This window comes from Somniosus microcephalus, chromosome 10 (genome assembly GCF_052327205.1).
Source record: "Somniosus microcephalus isolate GS21.2 chromosome 10, FLI_Smic_1.0, whole genome shotgun sequence".
In the NCBI taxonomy this organism is placed as follows: Eukaryota; Metazoa; Chordata; class Chondrichthyes; order Squaliformes; family Somniosidae; genus Somniosus; species Somniosus microcephalus.
In genome coordinates this window covers 157,687,346-157,701,009 of record NC_140996.1, presented here as the reverse complement: position 1 = coordinate 157,701,009, position 13,664 = coordinate 157,687,346, and the positions used below count along the sequence as shown (strand labels likewise).

General features: G+C 39.6%; 1 protein-coding gene across 1 annotated transcript in view; it reads left to right on the top strand.

The window, feature by feature from the left end:
- edar (ectodysplasin A receptor) overlaps positions 1-8,852 on the top strand; it is a 50,006-nt gene extending 41,154 nt beyond the window's left edge. Inside the window, exons 8-11 of the mRNA XM_085999026.1 lie at positions 1,091-1,166; positions 2,579-2,735; positions 5,816-5,876; positions 6,692-8,852. Coding sequence (XP_085855152.1) covers positions 1,091-1,166; positions 2,579-2,735; positions 5,816-5,876; positions 6,692-7,026 — 629 coding nt within the window. The 3' untranslated portion in view covers positions 7,027-8,852. The remainder of the gene's footprint in view (positions 1-1,090; positions 1,167-2,578; positions 2,736-5,815; positions 5,877-6,691) is intronic.
- Positions 8,853-13,664: the final 4,812 nt, after the last annotated feature.

Below are 13,664 nucleotides of genomic sequence, written 5' to 3'. Positions count from 1 at the left end.
ACGAGTTTCCGCAATCTAGAAGTTGGCCCCGCCCCATATCGAATTGATCGCCATTGCGAGTTTCTGTTAATTGCGCCTGTTTGCGGGCTTTCAAGGAGACTCGTTGGGCCAGTAATTCCGTTCCCAACGCGTGAGTACGGATGGTGTACTCACGCGTGTGGCCGGAGGAATTGCCGGATTCCAGCATGCACAGCGCATGCGCGGGAAACCGGCATTTCCTCTCCATCGAACTAAGGGGTTAAGAGGTCCAACGCGTGCGCGCAGGACTCTGCGCACACGCGTTGAACTTCCTTCGTTTTGACAGGTTTGCGCATGTGCAAGGGCCGTTAAGTTAGGTTTTTTGGGTGCAAGGACACTAATAGGTACGGTTTAAAAGCTTTTGAATATATATTTTTTTAATTTACTAAGAAATTGAGTATTGTACACCAGTATAACTAGCAAATGGTTCTGTATAGCTTTTTAAAAGTCATTTTCAGTTATTCAATCAATATAACAAAAAGAAACTGATTACCTGGTCATTATCACATTGCTGTTTGTGGGAGTTTACTGAGCGCGAATTGGCTGCCACGTTTCCTACATTACAACAGTGACTGCGCTTCAAAAAATACTTCATTGGCTGTAAAAGTGCTTTGGGACATCCGGTGGTCGTGAAAGGCACTATATAAATACAAGTCTTTCTTTCCAAATCGGGTTACTCACGCTGGTGGGCTAAACACTCTGATTAAAAATGCTTATTTTTTGTGATACACCCATTTTCAGCTGTATTAATCAAACTGCATCAGGTTACCACTCCTAAATATATCAAGGATTATTTTTTAAAGCAAAATTTTTTTTAAAATTACATTCTAAAGTGTTGCCCGATTATGCTGGTTCATAGCAGATTTTAATGTTGGTGATATGGAAATAAGTTTGTGCAGAAACTTGAGCAAAAGAACCACTTGTCAAAACTAGTGCAATTTTGGGTGCAGTTTGCGCCCAAATCGCCGATTTCACCCAAAGCAGAAACTCTACCGCCTCATTGTTTAATCGATTACATTCATGCTAGTTATCTGTTAGGCTTTTAATCAATTTTTATTTTATTTTTTGACAGAAAATGTTGTAATATTCTCTGAGAAAGATGAATTTGATAATAAACTGAAAGCAGTTCCACCTAAGACTGAGAAAAGGTAAGTCAATTTGCACTGGTTTCTGTAATTTGTATATTTGCTGTTAGCCTAAGGTTTATCGTACAACTCTAGCAAACCAATATAAATTTAATAAAAGATGTTCTTGGCACATTATCATTAAGAAAGAACATGAAAGGAGAAAAACGTTTTTGTTCTATATCCACCTGAATTGGCAATGACTCACAATTGTGAGGTTGCATTCCAAGTACAGGAAACTTTCTGATATCCGGCACTGACTGGACCGAGCTGGTGCCGTAACATCAAAAGTGCCAGACATACCAGAGTTAATGTTTAAACATACAGAACTGAAAAAAAAAGCAACGAGAACTAAAAAAACATATGGAAAACGGCTCCTGATTTTTGCCGTTAGATCGAGTATTCCGGACATATAACCTCCGGATAAACCAAAGTTTCCTGTACTACTTAGAAAAAAACACAAAGCTATGACACATACCTTTCTCTCTAAATATTTATCCCCATTTCAGTCAGGCAGACACATTTGCCAGATGTACAATATAGTCCAGGTCTCCAATTCTAAATTTAAAAAAAGTTTTGGCCACTCTTCCAAGTCTACAGCCGTCCCGAGTGCCTCTCTCCACATACCAGAAAAGCATCCGGTGCACAATGGTCACCCATCAGCCCTTTACTGGCTGCTGGCACCCAAACAGTGTTGCCCTGATGCTTCTGGCATCATGAGATGTACTTAGAGTGCCCACAAAGTAAATTGTGCAAATATTCTAAACTCCCTTTAATCAGAGAGATCAGTTCATTTGTGTAGAGGTGCATGTAGCATCTACCCAGTATCATTGCCAGTGGCTCATGATGCACGGGAAGCACCAAAGCTGCATTATCTGCCCCTGTACATGTTAAACATCTGTTGGTATATTTCTATAAAGGTACTTAGAATATTTTTATCCCATTATATATTTCCGGTGAGAGTACTGAGTGTTCAATAGCTATGAGAGGTCATGGCTGACTATTTCATTATACGGATAGGGCATGATATGGGAGATACTGAAAATCAGGGAGGTTTCAGATCTCTGTGAGACACTGTTAATATTTCTTTAGTAGTACACTGATATAATATCAGTCAAGGATGAGAAAAGACCATTTGGCATATTTAAGCTCAGTCCTCTGGTGCACTAACTCTCCCATCAAAGTATCTAAGTCTATTTTGAAGAACTCCAATAATTTAGCCTTGACTACCTTGCCTTATTACTATTTGAGTAAATATCCAGGCTGGTTACAAGATTTAGCTGATTACCCTTAAGCATAATGTTTAACTTCTTCTACATAGAGACACAGAATGAAAGGATAAATATTTTTCAGTGCATAGATAAATCTTGATGTAAATTATATTTTTTGCACAGTATTTCCTGTTGTATTCATGTTGACTGTGTTTTCTTCCCCAGTGAAAATGATGCTTCTTCAGAAAATGAGCAACTTTTGAGTCGGAGTATGGACAGTGATGAAGAAGCTGCATTAGACAAGCGGGGAATGTCTGATTTATGCCTCCTGTCACTGGTTCCTTTAACAAGAGATAAATCAACAAACAACAAAGCAACTGGGGTAAGGCTTTCTACATGAAATAAAATGCAGGCGGGATCTGGAAATATTACGTATTACTCCAGAGACATATATTTGAAAAGGTACAGCAATTGAAGGAGACACTGGACAGGCAGACCACCTGTCTTAGATTAACTCATCCACTACCAGATACAGCATTTGTTCCTGTTCCCATTGCTATTCCTGGTCCCGGAAAGATGCAAGCTTTATTAACATTTTACAGATAATACATTACACAGAGGCCCTGTCTGCCGATTCTGATAACAACAACAACAACTTGTATTTATATAGCACCTTTAATGTAGTAAAATGTCCCAGGTACCTCACAGGAGTATTATAAGACAAAAAAAAATATGGACATAAAATATCTCTCAGTTCTATTTAAAGAGCAAAGAGTTTTCCTGGTGTCCTGAACAACATTTATCCCTCAACCAATACCACCATTTATAGCTTTTGATTTTTATGGGAACTTTCTGTTTGCAAATTGGCTGCCACATTTTCCTATGTAACAACAGAGTCTACCTTCATTGGCTGTGAAGCACTTAAGCACATGCTGAGGGTGTGAACGGCACTCTATAAATGCAAGTTCTTTAAGTCTGTGTGGATGAAGGCTATCACAAGAGATGCCAATATAACTCTCATTATCAAGGTGGCGAATGCTAGTGCTGGGAAATGAAACACTTTTCCATTTTTTGCACCTAGTGTCACTATCAGGAGCTTTCAGGTGAGGTACAATATGGGTTATATGCATAGAATAGTTTCCCATATACTGTCCCAACAATGCAGCCTAACCTAATCTGTACTGCATCTATCAGAATATTTCCATTCTCCACACCAGCTAGCCTTTTGCTTGAGTGAGATTGCCAGTTCATACACAAAGCCATATAAGTGTTTTTAATAAATAAAATTAAAAAGAAAGGTTTCATTCATATACCTTGACCCAGGGGCACAGAATTTACAACACTCTTAATGCCATTTTTCCTTAAGTATTTGCTTACTTTTTTTATATTCTCATTTCATGTTTCTGTACAGTGGCATAGAACGGAATCTGTGGTGTAAGCAGATCATATTAAAATACTAACATGTAGAAATTTGCATTTCCAGCATCATACTTAATAAAAAGTGTTGTATTGCACTAACAAATTAACTGGCCATCCCCCTCCCTGATAAAAAAAAGTTTTTTTAATTCATTCTCAGGATGTGGATATCACTGGTAAGACCGGCATTTATTGCCTTTCCCTAGTTTCCCTGAGAGTGTGGTGATGGGCTTTCTAATTGAACTGCTGCATTGCTTGTGGTAGCGATTTGATACAACTGAGTGACTTGTTATGCCACTTAACTGTCAACCACACTGATGTGGGACTGGAGTCATATGTAGACCAGCTGGGTAAGGACAGCAGGGTTCCTTCCCCAGAGGACATTAGGAAACCAGTTGAGTTTTTAATGACAGCTTTATCTTTTACTGATACCAGCCAGCTTTTTATTTCCAGTTTCTTTTAAAACTGAACTGAAATTCTCAAACTGCTATGATGGGATTTGAACACACGTTCTATTAGATTATTAGTCCAGGCCTCTGAATTACTATGCTGCCATACCCTATATTGCTTTATGATTCTGTATTTTGTTAGTTTAAGGGAAGATATTTCCTGTCAAACTGTTGGCTCCATGATGCTTAGAAACAAGAATTTACTGTCAGCTTGGCTCCATTGGTAGAATGTTTGGAGGTTGTTGTATCCGTGTGTTAATGGAGACACGGAATGCAGGAGTTGGTTTCACAGGTGTTTACTGAACAAAGTCTGGAGGTGAACTAACAGATACAAGACACTATACAGGCTTATATAGCCCGAGTGGCCATTACCGGCATTACAGTACACAGGGGCTCTTAAAGGCACATACACCACAGAGGTCAATTATGGGTTCCTAATCGGTCCCACTTGAGCTTGACATTCCACCACGGTACTAATATGGTCAGAAGTGTTGTCCTTCAGATGAGATGTTGAAACTAAAGTCCTGTCTGCCAGTTCAAGTGAACTCAAAATATTCTGTTATTATTTGAAGAAGGGCTGGGAGCTCGACTTTTTTTTAAACATATATTTGATGTGAGCAACATAGGCAAAACTGAATTTTTATCACCCATACCTAGTTGTCTGAGAAAATGTTGATGGGCCTTCTCCCTGATCTGCTGCAGTCCTTCTGGTGATGGTCCTCCTAGTACCCTGGGCAATATCCATCAATCAATGCCATCAAAAAAACAATTAACCAGTTAGTCATCTCATTTTGGTTTGCAGGACATTGCCAGCACAGAATGGCTGGCATATTTGCCTAATTAATCACAGTCATTGCACTACAAAAGCAATTCATTGTGTGAAGCGATTTAAGATGTTTTGACAGCGTGATAAGGCATTATATAAACACAAGTATTCGAGACAGAACATAGTCTGATTTTTTTGAAGCTATTTATGAATGCGTGCAAGAAACGTGCTAATTAAAGATTGATTATTTCGGTGTATGAAATAGGGCAGCAGTGTAACTTAGTGCAAAACCAGCCCTGCGCTCCAGAAGTCCACTCATCAGTGAAAAGAAAAAAAATTGCATTTATGTAGCACCTTTCATGACTTCAGGACTGTATGCTCAATCTAAATTGCTTGTACACATTTCCTCTTCAAAGCTTGAGCTCATGTCCTCTGGTTCTAGAGTTTGTGATAATCTCATATTATTGGAGTTCGATTAATTTATTCCTTTAAGGATCTTGAATATCTCAACTGAGCCTCCTTCTTCAGAGTAAAGAATCCCATACACTTCATAGTTCAGATGCCGTAAGTATGTTTGGTTGTCTTTTCTGCACTGCTTTCAATACCTAGACATTCTTACTGTAGCACAGCAACCAAGATTGTACAAAGGACTGCATGTGTGACTAGCAGTGCATAAAAAACCTATGTGGTACAGCCTTCACACTAATGTGCTTTTTATACACCTCCCAAAGAGTGAAAGTACATTAATGCAGAGACCTGCTCTAGCAGTGTTTGTCTCTTAACCCAAATGTTTACTCTTTTAACTGAAAATGGGTTTTGTTACTTTTCCAGATACAGACACGAAGGGAAAAGATACTTGAATTGTGCAAGAAAGTGTGCAATTTCACAGAAGGTAATGCATCAGGAATCTACTGTTTGCAAAACTTTTCAAGTCATAAATTAATTTCAACTTTGTAAATTTTTCCTAACCCAAAGTGCGACAAGTTGAGAAAAATATATTAAAAAACATACTGACTTTTTCAATCACTTAATTATCTAACTAATAAAATCTACTTGGAAATGCAACTGAACTGAGGTTTATATCTTAACATTGTTATTGAGAGAAACAACTAGTCATTATCATGAGTTCTGATATCATTGGATGTACCAAATGCACTGTAATTTATTTTATAGGGTTCATTATGTTGTCAATTTCTTGGTTTTTTATTATTTAAAAAATCCCCATCTATATTTTCGGATTTAAGATTCAAGAAAAATGGCTTTTCATTTTTCCTCAAAACTTGTGTCACTTCATATCTGGATAAATTCACACGGTCAAAATGGTGGATGCCATATTGGTCATTCTGTGCAAATGTAGTTCCCTGCTGAGAAATCCAAACCGGTTGTTGGTCCAAATTACAATTCATAGCATTCATTGGGTGCGGTATGTAGGGATGGAAAGCTTTGATTACTGAAAATCTCACATATACTGTATAAATACATCAGAATAAAGCTATTGGGTTGCTTTATTTAATTCTGTGGACCACTTTTAATAATTTTAGGTGATCCCAGATTATTTTGCAAATTTAAAAGTACTGGAAAACTGCAGTTCTAAATGAAGGGGTGGAGAACAATTCTTAATTCCTCCAAGTCTCCTACCTAGTGAAACTTTTATTGTACAAGTGATATATTTTAGTTTTAATAAATTACCGTCATTCATATTTTCAGGGCTCAGCCCTACAGAACTGCCTTTTGACTGTCTCGAGAAAACCAGCAGAATGTTGAGCTCTACCTACAGCACGGATAAAGCTATTGTAAAAACATGGCGTCATCTGGCGGAGAGTTTTGGGCTGAAGAGGGATGAAATAGGTGGAATGACCGATGGAATGCAACTATTCGACCGTATAAGCACAGCAGGTTACAGTATCCCTGATCTGCTGACCAGGCTTGTGCATATTGAAAGGATGGATGCTGTAGAAGCCTTGTGTATGGATGTCCTAGAGTGCACACAAGGTACACCGATAGCTAATACTGCTATCTTACCCAAATGTCCAAATTTGTAATCAGTGCCATAAATACCATGTGAAGTATTGTTTGTGGGTCCAAAATATGTCATTTGTTAGTGCTTACTAAGAGTCCTAGGACCAATGAGGCAAAAGACAAGAGTGAAACTCGAGAGAAAGGTTCTGTATTCAAGCTCCTTAATTCTTATTCAGGATCCTGACTGTTATGCTTTGTGTTATTCTGTTCTCAGGAGACATCTCATTAAGGGACAATTTTAAAAGTTCAGGAACAATTTGAACAAGTTAGTTTTAGAGTACCAAAAATACAGACTCAAAGCTGTGCAATCTGTAGTGCACGAAACACAAGAAAATTAAGTAGAAACTTGCTGACACACCAAACATGAATGGAAATGTGGCTGCAACCTGATCTGCTCCTACACATCTCCCTAAATAATCTATGGACCATGAATTCCTTTCTAGTGGTATTTCCCTGTGTAAAGCAGAGCCTAAGAGAATGTAGAGGTCTAAAATGCACAAAAGACTAACATAATAGGGTTGGATCTAGGGCCTACTATTGAGGTTGCTGATTATTAGAGAATGATCAATTAATTTGTGCAGCAAGAGGAAACTTAAGAGGCAGCATACTAGTAATTTACTTACATTTATCCTGTTGAAAGTTTCTAAACACATTTTAAACATCAATCAAAATGTTTTTTTAAATTCCTTTTGTGTTCTTATATGATTGCATGAAATTTATTACTTTGTACATCTCATCCTAAAGTAAGTTATTTTAAAGTGCGATGAGTACTTAAAATGCATGAATTTTATCTCTGATGTGAGATTTGCTAAATGTGATACAGGGATGATATTTTCACAGTTATTGGTCTGCTGTATCTAAGTAAATTGTCACCCCTAAATTAATGCAACAGAAGCCCCATAGGAATATGCTAAGTTTTAATCGTAGCTATTTTTTTCCTTAGTACTTAATATAAATATTTTAAATGAATACTTACAGCATATTTTAAGTAACAGCAGCAAAAGTTATATTCATGAAAGTGTTGACAAACCTGATAAAACCTGGCATCAGGTGGTTTGTGAAAGCACAAATCTATAGCGCTACTTTATGGTAAACATTTAATAATGCTGAAGTCTTCTTAATAGGATACAAAGTAAAGAATCAAAGTGATAGATTTTATTTAAAATCTATAGATCCTGCTCTACTGTTAGCCAGACAATCTTATAGCTACAGTGTTGAGCTCATTATTAATGTTTGTCTTTCTACCAATACATTATGTTTTAGGCACTCAAAATGTAAAATGTTGGAAAACTCATTATACTTTAGTGGTATACAAAATTGCAATATTATGACAGTCAACAGATCTACTAGCAGAACCGTCAATGCAAGGCAATGTTAGGAGAAAATTATCACAAAGAGAGAGACAGGTGACAAACCCATAAAGCTCGGTTCATTTTTAAAAGTAAAATACATTAAAATAGTATCTATTTTTAAATAAAAATGAGTGAGACTAGACAACTCTGGTGTTGGTTATTAAAGAGTTGTATATTTGAGACCACAGTGACAATTTCTATTGTTTTATCTCCTTCGGTCGCAAATGGACCAATCAGTATTACACATTAAATTTTCCTTACTTATCACCAGTCCTTTTTGTAAATAGAAAGAGCACACAGAAAATCATGGAGATGAGCTTTCAACATATACTGAGCTGGTCTCCTGTAAGCCATGTAAGCAGTATACATTCTGCAGACTTGTTTCATGTTTATCTTAATGCGATACATTTTTCTAGGAATAAACTGTATGTATAATTTATTCAAATGTACATAATTTGTATTATGAAACAGCAATAAATAAAACCTTACAAATAAACATTCAATTTATTGACTTTGTTTTTGATCCAAGCCCAATTTACTGTCAGTATAATACAGAAACTATGACAGCCAATAAAATCAATCTCCGTATCACTCCTGATGTAATCGCATGGTACACATAAAAGATCCAACTGTTTGTTACTGTGTGCCGTCGTGTTGTTCTTATATGGTAATAGTAATACAGTTGGATTTTTAAAAAATAAAACCTTTTAACTTTATTTTAAGATTAAAGTTTTTAATCAAAGCAAAGATGGTATCCTGTAGTGATCTGGAAATGAGTAAGAGGTTTGAAAAGGAAAGCAGAACATTAACATTTCAGACTGCCCACCATCCTTCCCTGTAATGATCCCCTAGGACTCTTGTCTTCTAATCATTTATGGTATCCAGTCAATGTGAAGGTATTATCAAGAATGGGAAGAATCTTGAAGGCATACATTTCAGCCAAAACTAGTTATTTTAAATCCATATATCCAATTGACAAATCCACATTTATAATATTGTGTTAAATTCGGAGTAGTATATACCATCAAAAAGACATTGGCAATATGAAGAGGACTCACATATGAGTGACAACGATGATTCCGAAACTCAGGGCTTTAATTTATGCAGTCTTCTGGAACTGAGAATACCTGGTCAAGAAATATTGACTGATGCCATCCACCTACTTCTATTCTGTACAGGTACCAAGCTCTCTCCAGTTAAACATTCAAGCCACATCCAAATTGTGTTAGGCACACTAGTGGTGAAGATGGCTAGACAAGTTATTAGATTCATGGCAATCTTCAACAAAATGTGGCCCTGCTTATTATTGTTTTACAAAACCCACAACTACACAGTTCGAATCTGATTACTATTTTGCTCCTAATCTTGTTACAGTCTAAACCAAGATCAGTGCAGTAGTTTAGAGCAGCCTAACCCATGTCAGATTCTGCCTTCTACAACACTGGGGGAATGTGGATGACTCTTAGCTTGTACAAGAACATGACGAAAGCTGAAGCTTAAGCCAGTCCTCCATGTTTATGTTAGGAATTTTAGACCTTCTGCAGCTACCACTCACTATCAGGTAAAAGAATACAAGCACAAAACTTTACAGTCTGCTGTTACCTGTAAAACTCTCAAACAGTGAGAACTAAATATGTTAAACTGGGCTAAGCCGTTAACAGGTAAACCTACAGAAAAACAGTGGGAGGTATTCACCACATTTTAAGACCAATATATACCACATAACAGTAAACACTCCATGTAAGTCAAGCAATTGTGGTCAATATATCGGGAACGGTAGTGTAATGGTAATGTCACTGGGCTAGTAATCCAGAGGCCTGGACTAATGATCTAGAGACATGAGTTCAAATCCCACCATGGCAGCTGGGGAATTTAAATTCAGTTAATTAAATAAATCTGGAATAAAAAGCTAGCATCAGTAATGGTAACCATGAAACTATTGGATTGTTGTAAAAACCCATCTGATTTTGCCCTTTAGTGAAGGAAATCTGCTGTCCTTACCTGGTCTGGCCTATATGTGACTCCAGACCCACAGCAATGTGGTTGACTCTGAAATGGCCTAGCAAGTCACTCAGTGGTAACTAACCGCTACGAAACAAAATAATAAGAATGAAACCAGACAGACCACCCAGCATCGACACTGGCTACAGACATGGCAACGGCAACACCCAGCCCAGTTAGATCTGCAAAGTCCTCCTCACCAACATCTGGGGACTTGTGCCAAAATTGGGAGAGCTGTCCCACAGATTAGTCAAGCAACAGCCTGACATAGTCATACTCACAGAATCATATCTTTCAGCCATCCCTGGGTATGTCCTGCCAGGGGTGGTGGCACAGTGGTATACAGTTGAGAAGGAGTGGCCCTGGGAGTCCTCAACATTGACTCCGGACCCCATGAAGTCTCATAGCTTCAGGTCAAGCATGGGCAAGGAAACCTCCTCCATCGTGTTGTGTGGCACTACCACTGTGCTAAATGGGATAGATTCAGAACAGATCTAGCAGCTCAAAACTAGGCATCCATGAGGTGCTGTGGGCCATCAGCAGCAGCAGAATTGTATTCCACCACAATCTGTAACCTCATGGCCCGGCATATCCCTCATTCTACCATTACCACCAAGCCAGGGGACCAACCCTGGTTCAATAACAAGTGTAGAGGAGCAGCACCAGGCGTACCTAAAAATGAGGTGGGAAGCTGCAACACAGGACTACATACATGCTAAAAAGTGGAAGCAGCATGCTATAGACAGGGCTAAGCGATCCCACAATCAACGGATCAGATCAAAGCTCTGCAGTCCTACCACATCCAGTCGTGAATGGTGGTGGACCATTAAACAGCTAACGGGAGGAGGAGGCTCCAAGAATATCCCCATTCTCAGTGATGGTGGAGCCCAGCACGTGAGTCCAAAAGACAAGGCTGAAGTGTTTGCAACCAACTTCAGCCAGGAGTGGATGATCCAATTCAGCCAATTCGATTCACTCCACGTGATATCAAGAAACGGCTGAGCGCATTGGATACAGCAAAGGCTATGGGCCCCGACAACATCCCGGCTATTGTGCTGAAGACTTGTGCTCCAGAACTAGCCGCGACTCCAGCCAAGCTGTTCTAGTACAGCTACAACTGTACTGAAGGAGCTGAATTCCAGAGGTGACTGCCCTTGACATCAAGGCAGCATTTGACCGAGTGTGGCATCAAGGAGCCCAAGTAAAAGTCAATGGGAATCAGGGGGAAAACGCTCCACTGGCTGGGGTCATACTAGCCCAAAGGAAGATGGTTGTGGTAGTTGAAGGTCAAACATCACAGCTGCAGGAGTTCCTCAGGGCAGTGTCCGAGGCCCAACCATCTTCAGCTGCTTCATCAATGACCTTCCCTCCAACATAAGGTCAGAAATGGGGATGTTCGCTAATGACTGCACAGTGTTCAGTGCCATTCACAACTCCACAGATAATGAAGCAGTCCATGCCCGCATGCAACAAGACCTGGACCACGTTCAGACTTGGGCTGATAAGTGGCAGGTAACATTCGCGCCACAGAAGTGCCAGGCAATGACTATCTCCAACAAGCAAGATTCTAACCACCTCCCCTTGACATTCAATGGTATTACCATCACCGAATCGCCCACTACCAACATCCTGGGGGTCGCCATTAACCAGAAACGTAACTAGATCAGCCACATAAATACTGTGGCAACAAGAGCAGGTCAGAGGCTAGATATTCTGCGGCGAGTGTCTCGCCTCCTGACTCCTCAAAGCCTTTCCACCATCTACAAGGCACAAGTCAGGAGTGTGATGGAATACTCTCCACTTGCCTGGATGAGTGCAGCTCCAACAACACTCAAGAAGCGCAACACCATCCAGGACAAAGCAGCCCACTTGATTGGCACCCCATCCACCACCTTAAACATTCACTCCCTCCACCACCAGCGTACCGTGGCTGCAGTGTGTACCATCTACAAGATGCACTGCAACAACTCGCCAAGGCTTCTTCTGCAGCACCTCCCAAACCCGCGACCTCTTCCACCTAGAAGGACAAGGGAAGCAGGTGCATGGGAACACCACCACCTCCAAGTTCCCCTCCAAGTCACACACCATCCTGAGTTAGAAGTATATCGTCGATTCTTCATCGTCACTGGGTCAAAATCCTGGAACTGCCTCCCTAACAGCACTGTGGGAGTACCATCACCACACGGACTGCAGTGGTTCAAAAAGGCGGCTCACCACCACCTTCTCAAGGGCAATTAGGGATGGGCAATAAATTCTGGCCTTGCCAGCGACGCCCAGATCCCATAAACGAATTCAAAAAAACATGAGGTAAGGCACAGTGTAAAGCTAAGGGAAGTGACTTGCACAAATGCCAAAATAAGTGGTAATTCACTGGACTGGGAGAAATAAAGAAAACAACATATGGATATAAAGAAATATTAAGAGCTATAAAAAGGAATACAAAAAAACATTTCAAGTAATATAAAGGCTAATAGTAAAAGTTTTTATAAATATAGTAAGAGAGTGGCTAAGGGAGATGTATTAAAGATGGATGCAGGTGATATGGTAATAGATAAGAAGGTAATGCGAGATTTATTAAACAAGTACTTTGTATGCGTTTTCACAGTAGAGGGATCAGATAAAATAACAGTGATAGAAGGAAAACTAAAAATAAATCAAGGAGAGCAACTTACTGAATTCAATTTAAGTTTAAAAAAATGGTAATGGGGAAAATAATGGGATAGATAAATCTCCAAGATCTGATGGTTTCCACCCCAGTGCATTAAAAGAGGCAAGTGAAGAAATTGCAGAAGTTTTAGTCATAATCTTTCAAAGCTCTCTTAATTTAAGAATTATGGCATTAGCTTGGAAAATTCCGAATGCCACATTATTTATGGAGGGTGCAAGAAGCCAGGAAACTACAGGCTTGTCAGTTTAATGATGTAATGTATATACCTTTAAGGGGGGAACTACTTTTTACAGCTCATGTATACTGTAGTACCGGCAGTGACCACACCTGTATATAGCACTGAGTAGTAATCTGTACAGTTCAGTTCCAGAGTGAGCCACGTTGAGTAAACACCTGTTGTACCGTTCTCCTGCAGTCTTGTGTCTTACTACTGACGGACACAACATTGGCGATGAGGCAAATTTGATCCGACCTGCAACTCTGCATCACCTCCCAGGGATTCGTTCCTGGAGACCAGTGGATTGGAGGTCAAGGCCAGAGACACGGGCGTCAACCACGGGCAACCGCCCAGTCATCCAGCAGAGACTCGAGAATTGCGGGGGAGGCTGTTGAGAGCCAGGCTTGGCTTTCCAGTCGTGGT